A 26,711-nucleotide genomic window follows, 5' to 3' on the forward strand; every position below is an offset into this window, starting at 1 on the left:
CTTGGATTTGAAGAAGTACCTACTTATCTTATTTTGACCAAATTTTGACTTATATTCTTATTACCGCCACCTTAGAATTTAATAATAAAAGTGAAACGAATATATTAATCTTAAGAAAATCGGTCTTATCTTGCTTTTTGTCACAATCGATTTCTACGCACACAATGAACTTGATAGATTATATTTAGAGAAATTAAAATAGTAGTATAATAAACAACTTACTATGGCCCTGATCTTCACTCTTAATCAAACATTACGATAAATACTTCAAATTCAAGTACGGTTTTTTTGTTGTTTGGACAGCTAAAGCTCCCCTATTTATCTTTCGGACATTTTGATGAAAAGTCATAACTCATAATCATACTTGAAATTGTTTGTTTATTAACCATAATATAACAGATAACTTTTAATATTACAAAAGTTATTGACATTGTGATTTATTTGGTATAGTTTTTTAAGAATTTCAAACATCACAATCGTTCACGCTTTCTTACTTTAAAGATATATCTCAATCTCAGCAACAAATATGTGCTAATATTTGTTTGGAGAACGATGTTTTAAGTTAAAGTTTGCCGCGAAGTTTAGTATTTAATGTTGTACATGTCAAAATCAATCAAAATCAATGGCCTTAAGTCATTTTTACGTCAGTTTCCGAAGTTTAATCGCTACACATAGCAAATGCTCGAGAATCACTTGCCATATTTAATTGCTGAAATAGCGGATTTTTTTTTCTTTTACTAAAAAACTGAACACTCTAACAAATACAAACAAAATTGCGAGTTAAATATTCGAAATACGAAATGGTAACGGAGTTACGAATAACAGAGTTACGCGCGAAAGAGTTACGGCCGTCAAAGTTACGCGAAACCCAAGTTACGAAAAATTAGAGTTACGAATTCTAAAGTTATGTTAAGCTATGACATGTGATTTTTGGGTTGGCAACAATTGCGAGGAACGATATGGAATCGGTTTCCCTCGAAATACTGGTAGATGAAAATCATAACCCTACTAACAATTTTGCTTATATAATGCTTTACAGACAACAATTGCATCTGTAAAGCTTTATAGAACCAAAATTGTTTGCCGGGAACCTTAAAGAAAAATTAGTTCTCGAAGAGAGGCGTAGATTGGAAACTTAAAATCATATTACAGTGGACGTCCAGTATAACGAATGATATAATGTTCGAGATCATTCAATAGAGAGGGACCGGTTCGCTACATCGGACGACTTTTCATTCTAAAATTCGAAATTTAATTTATTTATGAATAAATGCTTTTGTACTATTAATACACTTAATTTACTGGTCCTGTAATATTTGAAGAAAACTAATCAGGTAACGACATTATCTCACTTTTTCAGGTTGAGATTTAAATTGTTTAGCTTTTTTTCTTAAAATTAACAAGTCAATGTTGCCTTTAGTGCCCATCGCAAAATATTAGATAAGGAACTGGCAACTTCTCATGCTGAATTGGATTTCAAAAAATAATCCTACGTACCTACAACCTGTTCATCTTCGATTCGAAATCGAGTTCAACAGGCAACACTGTTTATGAGTTTATTCTTCTAAACTGCTTTCAATGTTGTTTTAAGCTTCCAATTCTACTGAAAATAGTCATTTTTGGAACTTAAACAATAATGGAAACAACGATACATTTAGGTCCATTTTCTTCACTCGGAGTTGAACATAACTTGAGAATTTTTAATATAAAAATTCTCAAGTTTTGTTCAACTCCGAGTGAAGAAAATGGACCTTAATGTGAATTTATCTAGGCGTTCGTTATATCGGAAAGCAAATTATGACCATCGTTCGTTTAAGAGCGTTCGTTATATCGAAAATTCACTATGTCAGGTATTCGTTATACGGGACACCTACTGTATAATTAAAAATGCTGTAGCCGTCACATCAGAGAATCTTAAAATAACCCAATCAATTGCAATCTTCCTATTATATATTGTTAAATTAAAAAACCAACATACTTTGGACATTTTTTTTTTTGCAGCAGTCAAAGCTAATCCACAATTCAAATCATCAGACTTGGATTTTAATGTAGCTAATTTAGATAGTCGAATTATCATCGCTTATCAATTTGGTCGGCTTCAAATATACCGGAGATAACATGGGAATACATATGAAGTGTCCACTGGTAAAACGGCACATGTGCACTTTCAGTCAAAAATAAACCAATGATGAGATCTTGTTGTATTATTACTTAGCACTATCTGATTCTCGCTTTCAAAAAATAAATTTAAGTCTTGTTAACAAAGTTAATAAATGGTGTGCCTTTATTAGTAAGTTGTATGAGGAACATGTATAGAGACAAATACAAAATAAATTTCCATATTAGTTTGGTACTCGCAAACCCTCATTAAGCTTTTTATAGAAAAGAATAAATTTTATAAAAAAAAATTGAAAATTAAATCGGTACGGTGCACGGTGTGTAAAAAAAGAGCTAAAATTAAGCTGCAAGAAATGTGTGGAAAGTAGATACTTAAAGAAACCTCAAAAATAGTGAAAATCTTTATAGTCTTTTTGAGAAAAACAACCTTTTCCATTTTGATCTTATATCGTCGGTTGCCAACCAAAACTCACTAACTGCAATCCATTTATTTTAAATTAAAATATCCTCTTTGCATTTAAACATTCAGCATAAAGTTTCAGATTTCAAAAATTCAACAGTTACAATGTTTCATAAAAAAATATGAACATAGTAAAATTAGTTTTGGTCCTAAAAATAAAATATTTTTTCAACGCATCTAGATATTCACTCAAAATTTTTAACTACCAAGTAAGCGTCAAATAGTTTTATAAGACTTAGTTAATTAATTTACAGCAAAATGGCGTATGAAACAAAAAATATTTTGACTAATTAATTATTTTTTATTATTAGGCAATGTTTTAGTGAAAGAATTGTAAAAAAAAAATCAATTATGGGCGGAGGAAGCAAAATACTGTTGCAAAGTAGGAATTTTTTGAAATGTCACAAGAACTGAATTCAATCGGAAACCGTAAGGATTTGGGATGAACAAGTTACCAAGTTCTGAGAGTCCTTTAAGAAGTGCCTATTAGCATATTTCGTTTGATCCATTACTTTTGAGACACCCTGTATAAGGAAAGACAAACCGAATTGTGAGGCCCAGTTTTTTCGTATTATCGTAAAGTTATGTCATGTTTGATTATAATCTCGAGTTCGATTTTTTCCGAATCCTAAACTTGCCCTATAATAACTCTTTCATAAGTCGCAATTAAAAAAGGACTTATCCGTTGTGTTTTCAGAAATATTACTAGCATTAATACTTCCGTCAATGCAAGAAAATTATTACTTGAAAACAAGTCATTGTTCATTATTATGAAAAAAATAAAGTTTGACTGTGTTCTAAAAATATTTTGTTTTCAATTATTTCGGTATTAGTTTGATTTTTCGGTACTTTCTTCGTCCTTCGTCAAACTTAAGCGTACCTACCTATCCTCAAAAAAAAAAAAAACAAACTGTAAAAAATCCCCTCGACATGCATATGTTCACTTGAGAAAAATCCATGACTATGAATGCTTAACATATTTCACATATTAAGTATTTTGACTTAAAAAGTAAACGATCAGACCTAAAAAGTTATAGTCTTTATTATTCGCTTAGCATAAAAGGAAAGGAGTAATAAATGACGCATATTGAATAAGAAATTTATCACAACTGTGATTTTGGTGAGTGAAGTACCAAGAGTTAACCTAGCTATCGAATTTTTTTCCTGACTCTTATTTTTTGAGGTACCGAAAAACTGCATCAGAAAATATAACAAAAAAAATGTCGTGTATAGTGCTTTCCTTAAACTATTCAAAACAAAAGTTTCTGATCATTGCCGAAGCGAATTGATTTACTAAATATACAGGGGCGGATCCAGGATTTTTTTCTGGGGGGGGGCACAAGGGACGGATTGGCAAAAAAAACAGCAATAACAGTTAGAAATAAAGTGAAGTACCATACGACTGACTAACAAGCAGAAAATTTTAACGACCCACAGTGGTCTAAAACCTGGCCAAAAATATTTAGGCACATTTCACACATCAAATAGGTACCAAATGACCAAAAAGTTATTCGGAAGGAAAAATTTTCATTTTCTTGTTACAGTAAAAGCCACTTAAGTGCTAACCCTCTTACTCCTGGATTAGCCGGAAGAAAAAAAATATAAAAAATCAGAAAATGCACGTACAATTCTTTATTTAATTTTTTGACTTAAGTTGTTTCACCAAATAGTTTTTGAGAAATTAAGTTTTAAAGATGAAATTTTGAAAAAATAATGTTTACGTTTTTTAATTGATTTTGTATAAAATTTTGCAATATTATGGACATAATTATACCATTAGTTAATGACCTAGTAGTTTTTAGTCAAATACTAAAGACTTCATTCTAATAAATATTAAAGTTCCTAAGAATAACAAAAAAAAACTGAATCATACTTTTTTGCCGGGAAACCCAGTTTTGTTTTTTTTTATTTGCATTAACCTTTTGTAACCCAAGGTCGTAAATTTAAAAATTAATAAGTCAATCGATTGGCCTTTATCTTTAATAAAACACGTATTTTTTAAAAATTCAATAAAGTCATTATTTACTTAGTTATTTCGATATTTTGGGAGTAAAAAAAAAATTTAAATAATTTATTTTTATATAAAAATGCAAAAATTCAAGCAAAAAACTATCTAATATTAATTTTTAGGCACTTTCCTAAAATCCAAAAATAAAACCCCGTGGGGTTTACTAACAAAAACTATTTTTTTTCTGAATTTCGTAGTTTTTACACAAATTTGCTTATTTTCAAAAAAAGCCCAACTTTCAACATTAACTGTCAATTAAAAACTATTGGTGCTATTTATTAGAAATTTGAAGTACTATTTCGATAAAGCAATACTTAAAGATTATAATATTAGAAGCTTCAAAAGAAAAAAAAATAGTTTGTAGAGCTTTTATGCAATCTTTTTCGGTTTGTTACAGAAATGTCACATGGGGCTACAAGGGGTTAAATTGTTTTATACCTCAAGAATATTGTGTTCAAATTGTAGGTCTCTTGGAGCCAAATTGACCAAGTTATGAGTATTTTAATACTTCCCTTAGGAACGTTTTAGTCTTTTAGTCCAGAATTAAAAACTTTAAATCGTTATCCCCACAACTAATGTTTTCAACGCCGGTGCTCCTCATAACTTCAAAACTACTGCACCGATTTTTTTTGAAATTTGGAACACTATTTTTTTACATATTTTTAGAGGTATCCCTGGAGAAATTTTCTCAATAAAATAATATTTATAAAAATCTATAAGTAAGGGTCGCTTTTGAGGAGTTTTTTTTTCAAGGGGTCTTTATTTTCGGGGTGCAAACTTGGGCAAACTTCTGAAATGCAAGTTTGTTCTACATATCCATCAGTTCTATAATATATAGTTTATGCAATTTTGTGATGTGTTCCGCTATTTTAAAAACACTAATGTTAAAAAAAAAACAACGAAAAAAGTGCAAATTTTTTGACCCCTCTGTATGAAAAAATAGAGTTGCATATACAATTATTTTTTTTATATCATTCAATGTCATTCGAAGTCCATATCAAAATTTTTCAAAAAAATCACTTTAAAAATTCACTTTTTTTAAATCGAAAAAAAAAAATTCGTGTGTACCCAACAAATAGCCGTTTATTTATTTGTGAGGTGGAGCTTTTCATGGGAAAGGAATGCAACAATCAACAAAATTCGCATTTTCAGCCAGAAATAGACTAGAGTTTCACTCAAGTTCTTTCTGTTATTATTCATATATTTTTAAAACTCTTATAGTTTGATTTCCTTTAAGTATGAACTTTAAGTTCTGGGGGGGGGGCACGTGCCCCCGTGCCCCCCCCCTCGATCCGCCTATGTAAATATATATTCACTCTTTTCTATAAATAATAAATAAATAATAAATTTTATGCGTCGTTAATTTAATTGATCATAACCAGCCCATTAATCGCATTTATTTCAGATTAAATGTTGATTATTTTGAATTTGAAGATTCCGACAGAAAAAAAAATCGCAACAATTTTATACGTACATAAAAGAAAACCCATCATACTCTATTAAAAGATAATAATTCTGTGTTAATGTTTTTTTTTTTTATTTTATTATCAAATCAGGTATTTATCTATTAAACACACAAAACTAACCTGACACTTCTTTTGAAATCACATTACCAAATGTTTTGTTAACATTTTATATGAAAAATATGTGATGGTCATAAAAAATTATAATAACAAAATAAACTCCTCTCGTTGTTTTTTTTTCTGACAAAAAAAGCGGAAATACTTACTCATGAATAGAATTGAATTGTAGCCTAGTTTTAACAGAAATATACACTTAATACATTTTGTCATATTGTGTTAATTTAATAAGTCATCGTTAGATGAGTTTTTCATATTATTAACATTTGTTAGTCAAAAAGACATGTTAATTAATTCGTCAAATGAGTTTGAAAATAATTTGTAATAAACACCCCGCTTTGTAGGTGCTAAATGCATCACTTTTTTTATGTCACATTGTTATAAGTCATCTAATGACAATAAAAAATTGGTGGCGGATATAAAAAGTTTTGTATAAATAAATTATAAGAATTTATTTTATTTTCTTTAAAAAAAAAAATTGTTTTGATTGTAAAAATATAAAAAAAAACACTAGCCTGATAAGGTAGCCTATCGAAAATCACTAATAATCCAGTCAAATAAGGGTTTAACCTCGGAATGAATGTTAGTAGAAATTTTTTTTGCTCAATATCTTCCTTTTGCCATTCTATAACATATCTCAAAAGTCTAGAAAAATCTCATGTCCGCTTGTCGCGATTTCAAGGTCAAATCGCGAAATGGAGATTTTCAAAATTAGCAAAAATAGGCTATGGTATTATATACACATATGATACATGATTTCAAGGTATTTTTTAATGCTGATTCCAAAAAATCTAAAATCAAGACAATCTGAAGTCTCTGGAAAAAGTTATACCTGTTTTTCATCTGTCAACTCATATTATTATAACAGTTGCAAACTTACTGCCGAAAAACCCTTAAAAGTTATGGTAGATGAACCAAATTTTGCATGAAGATTTTAGAATCCATCATTATTAAAAATCAAAACAATCCATTACAAAAAATATATATACCTACGAAATAATGGTATTTTTTGACGGAGGGGCAAATTTTAGGATATGCACTAAAGAAGATTCTTGTTCATCTTAGGAATAAGTGCTAATAGGCTAATTTTTTGTTTCTATGTTTGTTTGGATATTCTATAACTTATGTCAAAAATCTAAAAAAATCTCATGTCCGCAAGTTTTAATTTTCCTGGCTTGAAGTTAAGAAGCAGATTTTAAAAAATTGAAAAACTACACTTCAGATATTTGTGTCAGATCAACATGAATAAGGTGCATTACTTTTCAGGGATGGTCAGGTTGGCTAATTGTGAGTTTTTTGGGATAAGTGTTAAAAAATACCTTTAAATCATGTCGCTTATGTTGGTATACATATACAAATTTAAACTTTTCTTGCTAATTTTTTTAAGTCTGCACCTAACTTAGTTTAACCTCCAAAATTAGGACTTGCGGACATGAGATTTTTTTAGATTTTTGAGGGTAGTTAAAGAATATCTAAACAAAGGTTAAAATGAAAAAATTAGCCTATTACCACTTATTCCTAAGATGAACAAGAATCTTCTTTAGTGCATATCCTAAAATTTGCCCCTCCATCAAAAAATACCATTATTTCGTAGGTATATATATTTTTTGTAATGGATTGTTTTGATTTTTAATAATGATGGATTCTAAAATCTTCATGCAAAATTTGGTTCATCTACCATAACTTTTAAGGGTTTTTCGGCAGTAAGTTTGCAACTGTTATAATAATATGAGTTGACAGATGAAAAACAGGTATAACTTTTTCCAGAGACTTCAGATTGTCTTGATTTTAGATTTTTTGGAATCAGCATTAAAAAATACCTTGAAATCATGTATCATATGTGTATATAATACCATAGCCTATTTTTGCTAATTTTGAAAATCTCCATTTCGCGATTTGACCTTGAAATCGCGACAAGCGGACATGAGATTTTTCTAGACTTTTGAGATATGTTATAGAATGGCAAAAGGAAGATATTGAGCAAAAAAAATTTCTACTAACATTCATTCCGAGATTTACCCCTTTTTTCTCCTTATTTGACTGTATTATAAAATTTTTTTATATTCCTTTATTGTTTAATTAAATTCTTTAATTGTTTGGACTAGTGTAGTATGTCGTTCTAAAGGAATTATTAGTCCGCACATTAGACCAACATTTGCATTAATTTGTTTAAAAAAAAATGATTTTTCGAAAAAAAAGGAAAACCAAAATTGATGTTTTTAAATTTTTTTAGTTTAAAAAATTAAAGTTACTGAAACGTTGTCATACAGTTTGTGCTGCATTTCGAGATAGGAACAGAAAGATAGACAGACAAAATTTCAGGAGTGATAGCAATGATTTTTATTTTTGTATTTTTAATTGTATGTATGAGCTGTACAAATCTTACCGACTTTAGATGAATTCAATTTCCACCCTCTTATTTAATAACACATTGAACGATTTCTGCAATAGAGCAGCCCAACCACCCGACCACGGTGGCGTATACGTAACAAATGCGGCGATGTATTGTATATACTACATATTGATATTTACACATAGCTCTTCCATACTAAAGCAAATTCTAGTAATACAAACCCTTATGAGAGTTTAAATGACAGGACAAGGCATAATTGTTTATAAAAACACGGTTGACGTGGAAGCCAAGGCAAATTAGTCAAAATATGTGCCTTAAATCGCATTTTTATGCGGGACAAAATTTTGTTCATGGAATGTGTGTTGGTTGAATGTTCTATCATAAAAATCAATTTGTTGGGATGATTGGATTTCGGGAGCAGCCGATATCTTGGAAAAGAGGAAGCTAAACTTTTTGTTTAATAGCTCCATTTTTACCCATTTTAATTTCATAATTAAATCAAATTCAATTTTATAGTTCACTCTTTTAGTTTACCCATTTTTGCTTACGATACTTAATGTCTCCGAAATCTTATGTAAAATTTTGATATTAAATAAATAAATTTTATTGAATGGTCAACAAAGGTGATATGGTGTTATTATTAAGTCAGCTATAAATTTGTTTTAATTATTTCGTTTGAATCCTAATTGCGGGTCACTGTGGCGTATGTGTAACTTTTTTATATTGAAATATCATATTGATTAAAACAAATTTTAAAAATTTTAAAATATGGTAGGTAAGTAATTTGTGTATTTATTAATTACACTTTTTAAGAACCTTATTCGTTTAAAAATACCAACAAATAATTTTGATTACAATGGTGGGTTCAGTATATGCGGCTTAAAAAATATAGATATATGCGGCTTAAAAATGAGATAGAAAAATTTCTCGTATTTTACATTGGCAGTTACATATTTACCCGAAATGTTTTCAAAATCTTATTTAAAAATTTTTTTAAAAGATTTTTAAAGATTGAAAACACATTCTTTATTTAATTTTGCTTTTAAATTTTACGTCACTTCGCATTTGCTTCCTTTGTTTCGCTATACCAATCTTTAAAAACTTGACGGTTTTACCATTGGTGTAATTTTAAAAACTGTTATGAATGATAGATTTAAAATCCAAAAACAAAAAAAGGTATTTGAACTTTTAAAGAATTTGATTACTTCAACAACAACTACCAAAATAAAATACAAAGATTATATTAATTTAAATTCACAGTCACAACAAAACACACCGGCTGTATAAACGTAAACAAAAACTTAATTGAACTTATATAATTTCAAAAGATGACGCATTTTTTTATTATGGTATACACGCGAACGAACTTACTCGTGGTTCCAATGTTTCTTCGCCATGTAACTCCCCGATAGAAGGTCGCTTAAGATTCCTCTTTGATGTTCTGTAGTTGTCAAGCCGTGGGAGAGCTTCTCTAAAATTATATAAAAAAAAAAAAAAGAAACAAAAATCAGCAAAAATGTAATTTTTTTGGTAATTTGGTAAGATCGATTAGTAAGAATGAGCCAGCTTTAGCTGGTTTTTATTCAAAAAATCCTACCAAAACCAACTAAAACTAGTTGTGGAATAAAAAAAAACATGTTTAACTAATGTAATCATATTAAAAATTAAGTATTTTTTACTTTAAAAGTTAAGGTTTAAATACGTCAATTAGTGTAATAATTTTTGTATGTAGATTATTTGTTCAGCTGACGGAAATAATAGCATATTGCATCTATGGGAAATAAATGAACTATTCGTTAATTTGATTTCTGTAACAGGGTTTAAAAAAATTAAGTAATAATAAAGGTCAGAAATTCTGAATGTTAATCTAAGCTAAATTTCTCAGAAAAAGTTTAGATTCCCTCAATTTTGAAGCAGAAAATTTTGTAATGATTAAAACAATTTGTTATTTGAATAAAATACACATTTTCATGATCATCTTAATTTTGGAATTATTTATTGTCTCAGTGTTTGTATTTCATTAAACTAAGCACGTGCTTATTTTTAAAACTAAAGCTGCACCAACAAGAACAAACCAGCTCGAACCGCAGCGTGAACGTATAGTCCAGATTCCAAGGAATTAGGAACAATTTTTATTATTACTGCACATAAATATGTACCATCACTATAATCAGCAGAAGATGAAGAATGATCTCAAGTCTCTTTATTTGTCATTTTTTTTTGTATTTTATTTTTATACGAGTATACATATGTTGTCATTTAAAAACTTCACCAATTAACTTTATAATAAACATTGTGTCAGACCAAATATAAGAACATAAGAGTTTTATGTACGCAATCAACATGCGAATTAAATTAATTTGTATTGATTGATTCAATTTTGTGGTCCAGGCCTTTTGCTGTCAATTGTTTACAATTTAAAATTAATGGTGTTTTCTAAAAACAATGTAAACAAAGAGAAGTGTTCTTCATTTTACGTGTCATAATGTGTTCATTTCTTTAAGACCATTTTGCTCATATTGACCCGGAGTCTCTAGTCTTTGTTTATATTGTCGAAGGAGAATCTATACAAGTTAAATTAATTGTTTTGTTTTTGGTAAGCTTTGTAAATATTTTTGGCTAAATAGTCAGACATAAGTTCAGGCGTATATCACAAACTACACGACTACATCTGTTATTTCTGCTTCAGAAGATAGAGAACGGCAAAGTTTCCGAAATTGTTTTTTTTTTTTTTTTAATTTTAACATTAATGTAAAATATTGTAAGGATGAAAATAGTAAAACAATTTGTAAGTCACTCTTCATTACCCATGCGAATCCTTTTTTACCCGCTTTTAACAACTAATTTTCATTTTCTGTCGATGTTTAGATGCATCTCAATTAATCTACTCTGAGACAAATAAGGCACTTAGAATCAAGATGATGCTCTTCTTAAATTGATCTTCTTAAAATAATAAAACTTCTTATATAAAAATAAATGGAATCCGTTTAAAATCTCTGTTAAAATTAAAGTGAACTTCATTTCATTTTTTAAATTAAAATATTTCTCAATAGTTTTATGTGCATGCTTATTATTATTATAAAAAGATTTTCACGTAAATTTAAAAGGATGCTTGTTCTTCAATTTTGTTTGGGCATAAATTAAACACCATAATTATGAAATTATGATGCTTTTGTTAAGACAATTGCTTATTTCGAGAAGACAGTTTTCTTTGTACAAAAAACCTTGCAGAAATCTGTTTAATTTAATACAGATTCCATTTGTTTTTAACGTGTCTTTTTTTTCGTAGGGGCAACAAATATTCAACTTAACTTTAATTTAATTAAAGTCTTAAAGTCTTATAAGAAACAATTGTTTTACTTGGAAAAACCAACAATGTTCTTAAAGGGGATGTTCAATATTTTATGTTTTAGGTTTAGCAGCTTAATGAAACACGCAAATGTATGTACATACATATATAAGATTATGCAAATCAAATAACTTCAATGGCTAATAAATTGAATCCAATTAAAAGGCTTATGAATGCTTTAGATCTTTTATACATTATATTGTTTGAACTTGATAAGCAATTGAAGTTCATGAAAATGAACCTAGCAGATGAACCAATAATTTCAATAAAAGTTATGATAGAAACAATGAGTTACAGATGAAGATTAGTTTGAGTTTGGAACTATTCGTTAGTGTAATTCAGCGTCTTCTAAATGATACTTATGAGAGAAATATTAAGGATGAGTTGTTTTTGAAGATAAAGGTTCAATATTGAAAAAAGATCGGAGCATCTCGTGGTTTTGAAGCTACTCACTTCTTTTTATACTTCTGCTTAACAACATCCCACAAAATTATTTCGGTACTTTTTTTTTGTGACCTTAAGCTTAACTTTCAACTCAAAGTTAGGGTCAACACGGGTGAGTAAGTAATAAAAAGCAGCTCATTTTGTTCCTGGAATTTACGTATATGTAAAAAAAATTTAAAAAAATGCCAATATTAATTAAATTCAACACAAAGACCAGAAAACTTTTTTTTTATAAACAAAAATTAATTGTGTGACTGAATCATCTTGTTGATTGACCCTTAACAGTATAATTTAAAAAAATATATAGAAGTCATTTGAACACATCAAGATATCTATATCTCATTACTTTTTTCCATCAATCAGATAAATTGATTGAAACATAATTGTCTCACTTTAAAACTTGGCGAACTTTTTGGCTCAATGAGTTTTTTTTAAGTATTTATTTATCAAAAATCTTTTTGGTGCTATGGAAAAATATGAGTTTATTGAGATCAAATGCTGGTTTTTTAAATTTAATTTTGTTGTTTTTAATATGTGGAATGATTACCTAGATCTGAAACAGACCCGTGCTGAGGAATTATATATTCAAGAACCAGCAGGTGTTAGTTGAATTAAAAGGCACTTAGTACTATATTATGAGAGATGATGTTTATGTGAAGCAGGATTTCGTTGCAATTCAGAATTTAAAAGAAAAAATATGAAATTAGGTGTTTCAAAATAGTGTGGAAGTGTCAAAGTTGGGATGATCTAGCTCTAGCATAATTTAGAGTTGAGAACCGTTTTGACTTCGTCCCAAATTTAAATTAATTTCTCTTTTCCAAACAAATCGGAAAGTCTATGGGGTTAAATCTTCTTGTAATTGAACCAATCATAATGGGATAAATTATTCAAATCCTTGTGTAGAATTGTGTGCAGTGATTGATTTGCTGGAGGGATAAATTTGATGTCGATGTAATGTAGATACAGCAAGAATTGTTATTAGGTACTGTCCGAATTCGAAAATTTTGGTGGTAAGACCTTCGAGAGATTGTATAATGAATTTTCCTATTTTTGTTTAACTTCTCCGTAAACGTTTCGATTTGTTTAACCGTATCAGAAAACATTTTTATGACTAAAACCAAATCTATTAACCCTTTCGAACCCAAGCTAAGAAAATCAATATTAAAAAATGTTTTTTTCAGTATCGATCGTATCAAAAACATCACAACTAAGAAATATGAATAGCAAAAAGCTATTTTCTAAAATATTAAATAACAAAAATAATGTGTTACTCTCTTGTTGTATGTAAGTAACATGCACTGCCTACGACCACCAAAAAAAGTCGGACAACTGGGAAAATAATTTTTTATAGAATAATAATGTATGCTACTTCTTCTAAGCCAAAAAACAAAACACTTTCTGGATTAACATTTTTTATATTTTTTTTTTCAAAAATATGACCATATACAGGGTGTCCCAAAAGTTAACGTCGAAACGAAAACGGTAGATAGATTAGGTGGTGACAGTTATCAGAAAAATAATAAAAAAAATCGCAGCCATATACTTTGGGAGTTATGGGCATTTGAAAAAAAGTCGAAAAAATGGTCACCCTGTGACGGTTTTTCATGTGCCGTGACTACAAATCTTAATTTTTTTCATTTTTTTCTTTTGTTACGGAACCTTGAATAACCCTGCTATCAAATGCATTCAAAACTTTAAAAAATAATTGAACACACCAACTTTTAAGGCAACTTGCCGAAACATCGTAGTGCATTTTTTTTTACACTACGGCTCATTGAATTAGAGTCATGTAAAATTTTTTAGTACTAAGTTGGGTAAAAAAGTAATATTTTCTTTAAAACTGATGCAGCTGAGTTAAAATTTTTGAATGCATTTGATAGCAGGGTTATTCAAGGTTCCGTAACAAAAGAAAAAAATGAGAAAAATTAAGATTTGAAGTCACGGCACATGAAAAACCGTCACAGGGTGACCATTTTTTCGACTTTTTTTCAAATGCCCATAACTCCCAAAATATATGGCTGCGATTTTTTTTATTATTTTTCTGATAACTGTCACCACCTACCCTATCTACCGTTTTCGTTTCGACGTTAACTTTTGTTACACCCTGTATAAAAAATTTTTTTTTTGCAAAAAAAAGAAAAAAATGTAAACTTCAGTCCCTCTTCGATAAACAAAAATTAAAGGTATGATATTTGACTAACTTTTTGTAATAATCCAGTAACTAGGCATTATTATCTTTCAATTAAGCCATCGAAACCTAAAAAAATATTTAATGGAATAATTTTTACGAATTTTTAAAAATATGTTACATGAGAGTAACGCTGGATCCGAAAGGGTTAAGAATAAGAAACTATTTTATCTAATAAAAATCAATATTTTTCTTAAAATAATCTTTATTCTGGTATTGAAATAATTCAACATTCTATGGCATATTATCTATTTTAATTTGTGACTAATTGACTAATAATTTGGAATACCAAAATTGTATAATAAAGTTTAAAGTTTTAAAAATATCAATCTATGCAAGGTGCTTATTTATTACATCACGCTAATTGAAAAGTTTATTATAAAATAGTATATCTTATCATATACCTACCATAAAAAATGCGTATACACCCGAGTGACCCAATAAGAATGAATTGTTTTTAAGATTATTTTGAGTCATTTTCGTGTTACTATTAACAACATAGAAATAAAAAAAAAAAACATTTCAATGTTAATTTCGCAGGAATAACTTTTAATTATTTAATATAGAGATACCTTTAATAGGTATATATTTTGTTCAATATTTTGAAAAACATTTTTTTAAAGGAAACTTCCTTGGAATTCATTTTTAATGTTGATTAAACAGTCTGTGCTGATGTCTATGCGAATTTTATCTAGGGATATTCTTATTGTTTATTATTCTTTTAAAATATATTCTTTTCAATTTTATTAGTATGCTAAATAGTATCCTCTCTGTATCCTAATTATTTTTTGTATTCAAAAATTCGCAGTGCTTTACCTCTTAAACACTTTTTGATGTAGGTGCCATTAGAAACTTCCAACTTCTTCCTAGTTCATTAATACCTAGTTTTGTATAACCTTACCGTTATACAAAAAAAAAGAGCAAAAAACTATACAAATTTGAAATACCAAAATCGTATAGTGAATGAATTCGAAACAGGAATTGTTTTGAAAATTTTTTATTGGGTTTATTATTGGGTTGAAAAAACGAATGTGTTAGCCAATGATTGAATTATCAAAAAACGTTATATCAAACAACATTTTTTTTAAATTTAAATCAATCAATCACAAAAAATTAAAAAGAAAAATAAATTGTACATTATATTGAACTTTTTTACTCAAAATCATTTTTACTATAAACTCTAAGATCAACGGCCTATGTTTTAAATTGTGATATCATTGTATGTTTTTGTTTAAAAAAACGTGCGTTTATTGAAAATTGTGCGTTGATTTTGAATACAAACAAAAACACTTTTGAAAGAACACTTCAACTTAAAAGAATGTACCTATAATACTCCTATACGATACTATATTATATATACGGGTGGTGTGTACGATAAAAAAAAAATATACATTCATGTAAGTAATAAGTCAGTCTATGTTAATTAAAACCGCTATCCATTGATTTTGTGTATAGTATAATTGAATGATGTTTTGTGGTATTTCCGATGTTTTTCTTTCATCAGATCAGAAATTATTTATAGCAAATGAAAGAAAAAATAGTAATGAAACATGAAGATATTTTTTTTTTTTGTCTAAATTGCAATGTCCTTGCCATGGAAGGTCTTAAAAAAACTTGTATTGTCAAAAGAATAACACACATATTTACTATCTCTTTAAGGTTAATCTTGTTTAAAAATCAAAAAAGCATTTAGAGCCTTTATTTTAAATCATTTAAAATCCTTAACAAACAAGAGTAACCGGGATATATAGGGCGTCACCTTGTATTATGTATTTAATAACACGCAATAGACCGCCATTTTTGAGAGAATTTAATAAAGTCGAATTATGTAAGCGAACAAAAATGTGTTTGGTGCATTTAAAAATGTATGCAATGTTTGTATGTGATGGGTAGAATTGTATGTTTTCTTACATATTTTTTTGAATAAAATAAAACATACCCGGTCAACTGTGACAAGCTTAATCTTCTTGAATACTCTTCTTGATGACTTAAGCGAACCGATTTCCGTCGTAAAAGGTTTAATCCTCTAAACGAATATCCTTGTTTGATTTTTTTCTTCTCAAACAGAAGTTCACCAATAATATCAGCTTGTTCATCTTTTTCAAGATCCTCAATACCGATCATATTAATGTTGGAAACACTCAATTTATCTGTCATGTTTACACGAAATCACTTAACAAAAAACACCTCACATTTATGTACAATTTTTACAAAAGCAGCGAAGTTTTTTTTACAGACGAATATAAAAGAAATTATATCAAATATCCAAAATTGAAAACTTAAGATAAAAGAAGCAAAACACTAGTAAAATTAAGCAAGTTAACTTGCAAGCTGGTTTTTAAACTTAACAGCTGGATGACACATTTTTATCTTTTTCTCAACAAAGACCACTTTACCTAATAAAATCGTCCGTAGTCGATGCCACTATAACCAGGCGGATCCCATTCACTTTGATGGGTTTATTTTCTTTTATATTATTATATTTTGGAACGAGGAAGACTTTCAATACTCAAGATCAAAATGAATGAGGAATGCTCTTTATGCCAAAAAAGTAGTAAGTAAGGAAAACAAAAAAATATATAATTTAATTGCACGGATATAATGTATTTTTCCACAAAATATCTATTTTTATCTTTTTAATAAACATTTCGTCTCTGTGAGTTTTTGAGTTGAAATATACGAATGATTTTTTTTTTCTTTTTTTTAATGTCTGCGGTGTGATCTGTGTGTACTCATATATTGATTTTGAAAGGCATTACATATTATATCGATTTTGGAATTTATATTTGGGCATTTGGTTTGAAGTTAAAATCTATGTCAAGTTTGAAAAAAGCATTTTACATTAGAGAACAGTGAATCGATATGATTATAACACCTTTATTTTAGCCAAACAAAAATTAAGAAAGTTTTAAGTATGAATATAATTAGAAGGGCGTTTGTTATTTAAGGGTTTTCCGAGAATCGAGTGGAAAAACTATTTCTAAATAATAAAAAAAAAAAATACCTTATTTTTACAAATTTTTTTTTCATGCTAGATGGCGCCCAACGATGATTAAATTTTGAAAAAGGTATTTGTTGACTTATGAGGTCATTTTTTATATATACATAGCTTTAAAGGAAACAAATTTAATGGGGTTCTTGTCTGCATTACTGTTACCGTTTTTAAAAAGGTAAAACGATTTTTCTAGGACCAGAGGTTCAGTCAGGACAGTTCAGTCAGGTCAATCCTGCCAAAACAACTGGACCTAGAAAAATGGTTTATACCTTTTTGAAAACGGTATTAAGGCAGACAAGAATCTCATTAAACTCTTTCCTCTAAAAAACATATCTAAAAAAATGATCTCATAATTCAACATAATGTATCTATTTCAAAATTTAACCATCATGAGGCGTCAAAATAAAAACCGGAAAAAATTAGGGGATTTATTTTTCCCCTTGTTCTTGAAGTGAAAACTAATTCTTTATAAGCCGAGAGCTCACAGGAGATCGTGAGATTCCTTTAATGTTACAATTATATTCCCAATGACAAATGCGTTCGCCTGCCAGCATTAGTATTAGTGTTTTTTGTCGAAAAAAACAGCATCATTTTTCTAAAAATCCATTTAGTGCTAGTAAACATTTACATTTTACCCGTGGACAAACACCCGGCAAATGAGTCCAAATGCTTTAAGTAAACACCTAAATAACCAGATTCTGACGCCCCCTATTTACAAAAATACCCTTGACAGACCTTTTACGTGCACCTAAATACCCAACCACCAATTAGTTACCAATTCTTAGTTTAATACTTTTATTATTTTTTAATCGAGAAAAAAATACTCTTAAAATTCCAATGGAGGGATTTCGAAGGACTTAACATGTCTTGTAAATGATTTGAATGAGGTTGAAACTCTGTGCCATTTTGCCAATACCTACTAATCGGTAGAACCTAGGAATTATATTTTCCGAATATTATTTCCCAATTTTAAATAAATTTAACTACAAAATTTCACTACGTTCAAGAGAAACAAAAAATAATTTTGTTGCATTTACATACAAACACATTGCACTGCAAAATAGCATGCAATGTGGAGCAAAAGTTTGAGCGCGTGCATTCGTGTAAACGCCCATGTTGACGCATTTCTTTTGTTTCTAGGCAAATATTTGCCATGTCTTCCTAATTTTTTTACTTTCGATGTATGAATTTTCATTTAGCAATGCTCAGATGCGGTTACTGAGAATCTAAAAATGTGTATTCCTTTGATATAATTAGTACTTATATTATCAAAAATATAAAAAACGAGTTTGTTCCTAAAAGACGCCATCCGCCTGCGTATTTTTTACATCGCGCTAATTGAAACGTTTATTATAAAATAGTTAATCTTGAAGCATATACCAATCTCAAAACAAAAAAATGCGTATACACCCGAGTGACCAGCCCAATAAGAAGGAAGTGCTTAATGATTAATTTGTGGATTTTTTTGTTACTATTGAAAGCATAGAAATAAAAATAATAAATATTAATAATAACTGTAATAATGTTGATTTAACAGCCTATGCTTATGTTCATCCCTATGCTAATTTTGTCTAGGGATATGTATATTTTTTACTTTTAAAATATTTTCTTTCCCATTTTATTAGGAGTTTTAAAACACAATGCTACATTGTATCCTCTGTGATATTTTGTGTTCTTATTATTTTTGTATTCAAAAAAGCCCAGTGTTTAATAACTCTTTTTTACTTTTTTAAGTAGGTGTCAAAAAGAGAGCAGAAACTGTACTAATATTTTTGTTTTGTTTTGCGTTTATTATAATATAATGCGTAGATGCTTCACTTAATTGATATTTGATGGTTTGATATGAAAGGAAATAATAAACCAAACAAAAAAAATATTTTATTTAAATTCATAGAATATGAATAAAAGCAGCATTTTTCTACAATTTTGTCTATACAATAACAATAAATAACACTGGTCAACAAAATTTAACTTTTTTTTTGCCACAAGAACCAAAATATACTTTTCTAGTAGTTTTTGGGGTGCTGAATCCGAATCTGAAATCAAAAAAATTTGATTGGCCTTCGTTTTTGAAATATTACCGTTAGAAAATGTCAAAAAACGTAATTTTGGTTGTTTTCGAGGTTCTGTTTTTATGTGGGGTAATTCATTATAAAAAAGTTTGTAACGGTTATTATAAGAACAGATATTCTTCTTTCAAGAACTGTTTAAATTTTCCCGATATCTCTTTTATTGCTCGAGATATCTTAAGTTTCATTTAATAAGTCAAACAGAAACTAAACTTAATCTAAAGTTTAAGTCACTGGTCACAGAATTTTTGCCACAAGAACCAAAATATACTTTTCTGAAGGTTTTCGAGTTGCTGAACTCAAATCCGCAATCGGAAAAATTCTATTAGCCTCCGTTCTTGCAATATAACCGTTATAAAAAAACCTTTTTTTTGCATTTTATAACGGTAATATTTCAAGAACGAAGGCTAATAGAATTTTTCTGATTGCGGATTCGAGTTTAGCACCCCGAAAACTACTAGAAAAGTATATTTTGGTTCTTGTGGCAAAAAAATTTTGATTTGGTTGGCCAGTGTTGTTTCTGATTCAAAGACCGCTACTTAAATTTTTAATATCTCGGGCATTAATAGAGATATCGGAAAGATTTAAACAGTTTTTGAAAGAAGAATATCTATTCTTATAATCACCTTTACAAATTTGTTTGTAATAAATTACCCCACATTAAAACAGAACCTCGAAAACAGCCAAAATTACGTTTTTTGACATTTTCTAACGGTAATATTTCAAAAACGAAGGCCAATCAAAATTTTCTGACTTCAGATTCGGATTCAGCACCCAAAAAACAACTAGAAAAGTATATTTTGGTTCTTGTGGCAAAAACCTTGTTGACCAGTGTAATTATTCAAGTACATAATCATTGTTCAGCATAATTAGATTAAATTGATGGCAATAATAGGCAGGGTATAACTTTTGTTAAGATAAATTTTAGGCATTGTCAAAAATGTTTTATGTACTATACATGTTGACGGTTTTTGTTTTCACCATTTTTAATAAATTTTTTTTTATTCATATCTGTGTATGAATATTTTCTATTTTGTTCAAGTCAGCGGTGGGTTAAAAAAGAAAACAAATAATTTTATCGGTTTCAGTTTGATGAATCTTTAATAACACTGGTCAACAAAGTTTTTGCCACAAGAGCCAAAAAAAAACTTTTCTATAGGTTTTTGATTTGCTGAAGTCGAATCTGAAGTCAAACAATTTGTATTTTGTCTTTAAGTGGGTTAATTCATTATAATTAAATTTGTAACGGTGTCTATAAGTGCTGGTTTTATTCTTCCAAAAAATGTTTAAATCTTTCCGATATCTCTTTTACTGCCCGAGATATTTAAAATTTAAGTAGCGGTCTTTGACTCAGAAACAGTATGGTCAACCAAACTAAACTTTTTTTTGCAGCAAGAACCAAAATCAAGGGGCACGGTAGTGCCCAGCCAAGTTCTCTAGCAACTTTGGCACTACACCCTTATTTACAGGAAACAACTCAGGCCATTTTCGACCCCCCTCTAACTTCCACACCAAAGATGCTAGAAATTTCAAACTCGCTACATTTGTTGAGCTGGTCGAAACAAAACTCCTCACAAAATTTCAGCCTCTTACGATGAGTAGTTCCTGAGATATAGGGCTTCAAAAATCGCAAAAACCGTAACTGACTGACTGACTGACTGACTGACTGATTCACTCACTCACTGACAGATCATCAAAATTATGGAGAACTTCCCGTTAACGTAGAAACTTGAAATTTTACACGGTGATAGGACTTGTGGTGTATACAAAGGAAAAAATCGAAAATTTGAGATTTTCAATTCAGGGGGCGTGGCATCCGCCCATTTCCGCTGAATTTTCATCAAATATTATAGAGCACTTCTGATTATGGTAGAATCTTGAAATTTGGTTGAATGGTAGAGCTGGTAGTTTATACAAAGGAAAAAATTTAAAATTTGAGAATTTTGGACAGGGGGCGTGGCAACCGCCCATTTTCACTGAATTTTCATCAAATATTATAGAGCATTTCTGATTATCGTAGAATCTTGAAATTTGATAGAATGGTAGAGCTGGTAGTTTATACAAATGAAAAAATTTAAAATTTGAGAATTTTAGACAGGGGGCGTGGCAACCGCCCATTTTCACTGAATTTTCATCAAATATTATAGAGCACTTCTGATTATGGTAGAATCTTGAAATTTGGTAGAATGGTAGAGATGCTAGTTTATACAAAGGAAAAAATTTAAAATTTGAGAATTTTGGACAGGGGGCGTGGCAACCGCCCATTTTCACTGAATTTTCATCAAATATTATAGAGCATTTCTGATTATCGTAGAATCTTGAAATTTGATAGAATGGTAGAGCTGGTAGTTTATACAAAGGAAAAAATTTAAAATTTGAGAATTTTAGCCAGGGGGCGTGGCAACCGCCCATTTTCACTGAATTTTCATCAATTATTATAGAGCACTTCTGATTATCGTAGAATCTTGAAATTTGGTAGAATGGTAAAGCTGGTAATTTATACAAAGGAAAAAATTTAAAATTTGAGAATTTCAACCAGGGGGCGTGGCAACTGCCCATTTTCATCAAATATAGAGATTTTCAATTCTACAGCCATACCTTGCAAAAAGTAGTGAAATCACAACAAAAACATTACTGTTAAAAAAAGAGCCAAGTTCTCCTATGTTGAAATTATGCTGGCACAAAAAGTATTGAGATATAAAAGTGTACCAAGTTCTAAAGTTTGGGTTAAAATTCGTATCAATAAAATTTTGATTGTTTACTTGGCAAATTTTTGAAATAACTTTAAAAATCGGTATTTAAAAGAAAAATTGTCAAGTAAACAATCAAAATTTTATTGATACGAATTTGAACCCAAACTTTAGAACTTGGTACACTTTTATATCTCAATACTTTTTGTGCCAGCATAATTTCAACATAGGAGAACTTGGCTCTTTTTTTAACAGTAATGTTTTTGTTGTGATATACTTTTCTAGAGGTTTTTGGGTTGCTGAACTCGAATCTGCAATCAGAAAAATTCTATTAGCCTTCGTTCTTGACATAGTACCGTTATAAAATGCAAAAAAATATATCGGGAAAATTTAAACAGTTTTTGAAAGAAGAATATCTGTTCTTATAATTCTAATAATGAATTACCTCATATAAAAGTATAGCCTCGAAAACGTCCAAAATTACGTTTTTTTAAGATTTTATAACGATAATATTTCGAAAACGGAGGCCAATCAAATTTTTTTGACTTTAGATTCGAGTTTAGGACATCAAAAACTTTTAGTATATCTTGGTTTTTGTGGCAAAAAAAAGTTCAATTTTGTTGACAAGTGTAATTTATATGCCAATAAAAGACAGAAAGAAGTTTTTGTGTCTAACTTTTAACGGTGTATTCTAAGTCCATACAAACATTTAGCTAAGAATAACAAAACGATATTTTTATTAACAATTTAATCTGTTAAAAGGAACAAAATTTGTGGTCTCGATTATATTGAAAATTGATAAGTCTCTTCCTTATTGACCGCAAAAAGATTGAAGAAAAATAAAATAAAAAAACCAAAAACACAAACAAAATTTAGTTTATTTTAAGTTTAATTAAATTTTAGGAAACTCACCGCGTAAAAAAAAAAAAAAAATAATTAAATTTAAAATGATTGATACCCGCGAAAAGCATAACTTAAAATCTTATAAAATTTAGTTTAGTTGTAATTTATTTATATTTTTCCAATTGCCTTCCGAAATGCATTCAGTATTGGAAAAATATAAATAAAGTACAACTAAACTAAATTTTGTTTGTGTTTTTGGTTTTTTTATTTTATTTTTCTTCAATCTTGTTGCGGTCAATAAGGAAGAGACTTATCAATTTTCAATATTTAGCTAAGAATCAAGTTAACAAGAGCAAATTTAAAGAAAAGTTCTTAGGAAATGCGAGTGTCAGATATACGCGTGTTCAACAATCTCTAATTTTTTTAATTTTAAATGTCTTAGCCCTGATTTTTCAATCGTCAGTTAGACTATCAGAAGAATAAATGTCAATATAAAAAAAAACTTTTATTCTTAAGAATAAGCTCTATCTGAGATTTATCTGACTATTGAAAAATTGGCCCTTAGAAAAATTATTATTTTTTGTTGTTCTTATTTTATTGATTATAATAAGTAAAAATCCTTTCTATAATTTCAAAAGCAATACAAAATTACGACTTGCCCAAAAACATCAAAAATATGTATTATTAAGAACTTATAATTAATGATATTTAAATTACCGCTATCCACTAAACGATCAATTTTGACTGTAACATTTTTTCAAATGGTCAAACTTTCAACAGAATTAGAGGGTCACAGTTTTTTTTTTTATTTTCAAATATTTCATAATCTTGAGACATGTTTAAAATGAAAAAAAAAAAAAAAACATTTTAGAACATTATCTTTTCTAACTAAACGATTTTGATTAAAAAATTCAAGTTTAAAGTGTTGATTAGTAGTTGATACAAAATGGAATACCAAAATTTTTTTTCAATTTTTTTTATTAAACGACTTTAACAATTTTGAATTTTTTTTCTAAAAATGCAAAGAAATTAAACTGCACACTTTTTTTGGAGCTCAATTTCAATTAAAATGTTGTTTTCTCTTAAGGATATCTCAAGTTGTGACTGGAATGCAAAAAACTCACAAAATTAATAATTTCTTGTGACTTGTGAATGACGATAGGATTTTGTTTTAACTTTAAAAGGTGCTTTATCACTCTTATCACTATTATTTAACGACTACAATTTTAGGTTGATCGTTAATTTATCTTTGTTTCTTACAAAAATATGTTATTTATTTTTAATTTACATTTTAAATAAATTTGAAAATTTGAATTCATTTGAGAAACCAATTTTTTGTAATCTATTGATGATTTTTAGGTTTTTGCGATTTTGACATTGACGTTAAAATAACTGACTGCTTTTTAACTTAGTATCTTACTTATATGGCTTTAGCATTTTACTTAATCGTTTAAAATTTTGCGCGATTATTTTTTAGTTTCAAAATAGAACAATTTTGTTATTTCACTTTTATAAGCATCAAATACTTAAATTTTTACCTATTTTATTAACCTTAAATATTTGAATTTTCAAAATACACTTAAAGCTTATCACAGTGTTGTCTAAAATATTTCGAATGAAACGTTGAATGAAGAAATTCGAGTTTCAAGCATCACATTTGCATATCTTATTGAAATTACATTATTGGAGAAAACACTGGAAGTTTATATCGATAAATATTTTTCCTCATCTGACGAACTCCATTTTTATATCTTTGTGAAATGCAAATTTGGTGTTCTTCCTTAAATCATTCCTCAAATTTTGCATCTAAATATTATAAAAGGATAATATTTTAGCAACCAATACAACACAAATAAAATTGTTTTAAGCAAAGTTTTATTTTAAAGGATTAGCCTTAAATATTTAAAAAAAAAAGAGCTGTTGTGTTAGTTTTTCTTTGTAAAATTAAAATGTGAGGGACCACATAAGTTAGCTTTATCTTAAGCTTAATTAGAATAAAGACATTTTTTTAAGCACCACATTCTTACAGAAAAAAAAAGTTGAATCATCTTAATTTTGCTACAAAGAAACTGCAAAAGTAAACAAAATAAAACGTGGAAGTTGTAGTTCGATCTGTTTCTCAGTTGAAAATAAAAGCTTAAACGATTTCTTTTTATGAAATTACTGTTTTAAAGGAAATTTGCAAATGTTATTATTTAAACATAATATTTACTAAAACCAAACTGTTGACATAAATACTATTAAGATTTCTTATAACCATTTTTATTAAAGTATTATATCGTCGGTTCAAAGGAAAAACTCATATATAATTGACTCAAACGCATATGAAAGCTTGTATGTAAAATATAAAAAATAAAAAATACGACAAAAAAAGTAATTTTGTTTATTTTTGCTTTATTAGACTCGTTATTTATTGAGACAATTTATTTAAAATCGTAAATTTTAAAACTTAATACTAACTTTTTATGTCTACAATCATTTAAATCCTAAAAAATATTATCCACCAACGCTAACAGAATAAATTTGTCAAATATTGTAACTTTCGCTTTTTAAATCTTTGCACAGAAAAAAAAAACCTATGAACTTACCTAGTCAACTGTGCCAAACTGAACTTCCTTGAATTATTTTCATCATGATCATTATTATGGGAAACATTTCGATGCAAAAGGCTAAATCTTTTAAGTCCAACTCCAGGACTGGTGCTAGTCCTTTCCGAAGGAAGATCCCCAACCACGTCAACTGGATCGCCATTTACCTTCAGGCTTTCACCACCGCCACCATTCATATTAACTTTACTTATACTAAACCGATCAGTCATAATTTAAACAAAATTATTAAAGTTAAAACGAAGATAAAAACGAATCGAAATAAAACAAATTTACAAGGAACGTATTTATTTCTTTGGCACACACAAAATTGAACAAAACACAAAACAAATCGAAATAAAATAATTTTGATTTTTTAAAAATTAAAATTCATAACTATGAATTTTCGTCAGTTAAAAATATTATTTATCGCCCATTGCGATTCATATCGAGCAATTCTGTAAGACGATCGCTCTTATCATAACCCAGACAAGCAGACCGAATCACTTCGCGAGTATTGTATAGAACTTCAATACTGAACGAACGTTAGATCGCGATTAACCGTTGGCTCACCCAACGCAGGTACTTTTATCGGCTCTCGTTGGTTGGTGTGAAAAGTATCCCTTGAGATTCAGCAATACTACTTGTAATATGAGCCGTCTTATCGAACAGCAAACGTGGGAGAACTTTTCTTAAAGCTTTTTAATTAAGATATAAATTGGCTTTGGAGTACAAGTGATGGTATTGTTGTTGGGTTCCTGAGAGGCTTGACGCGGTGCTAACAAGTGTTAAGCAGACAAGATAATATTCGGGTTAGAGAGAGTCGCGATCAATGAGAAAGCTCTCTTTTCCATAAACAATGATGGTCATGAATCATTATCAATTATATTGCCAAAAATCAAGTAATAAAAAGCACGATTCAATGGTAAACAGGCCCGCATTTACCAAGAGGGATAGAATTGTAAGCCGAACTTAAAGACTAGTGCTAAGACATTATACATATACTAATGAAAATTTACAATTTCAACT

The 26,711-nt window shown here is 28.8% G+C and overlaps 1 protein-coding gene across 2 annotated transcripts in view; it reads right to left on the minus strand.

The window, feature by feature from the left end:
* Positions 1-26,262, minus strand: part of LOC129914740 (bumetanide-sensitive sodium-(potassium)-chloride cotransporter) — a 38,587-nt gene extending 12,325 nt beyond the window's left edge. Inside the window, exons 1-2 of one of the 2 annotated variants that reach the window (XM_055994090.1) lie at positions 25,686-26,262; positions 9,891-9,990 (exon numbers count right to left, since the gene is read on the minus strand). In XM_055994090.1, the coding sequence (XP_055850065.1) occupies positions 9,891-9,990; positions 25,686-25,915 (330 nt within the window). In that variant the 5' untranslated portion in view covers positions 25,916-26,262. Of the gene's footprint in view, positions 1-9,890; positions 9,991-16,439; positions 16,919-25,685 lie in introns of those variants that run through there. The other variant, XM_055994092.1, reaches the window with a different exon arrangement.
* Between the last annotated feature and the right edge of the window lie 449 nt (positions 26,263-26,711).

This window comes from Episyrphus balteatus, chromosome 3, assembly GCF_945859705.1.
Source record: "Episyrphus balteatus chromosome 3, idEpiBalt1.1, whole genome shotgun sequence".
Taxonomy (NCBI): domain Eukaryota; kingdom Metazoa; phylum Arthropoda; class Insecta; order Diptera; family Syrphidae; genus Episyrphus; species Episyrphus balteatus.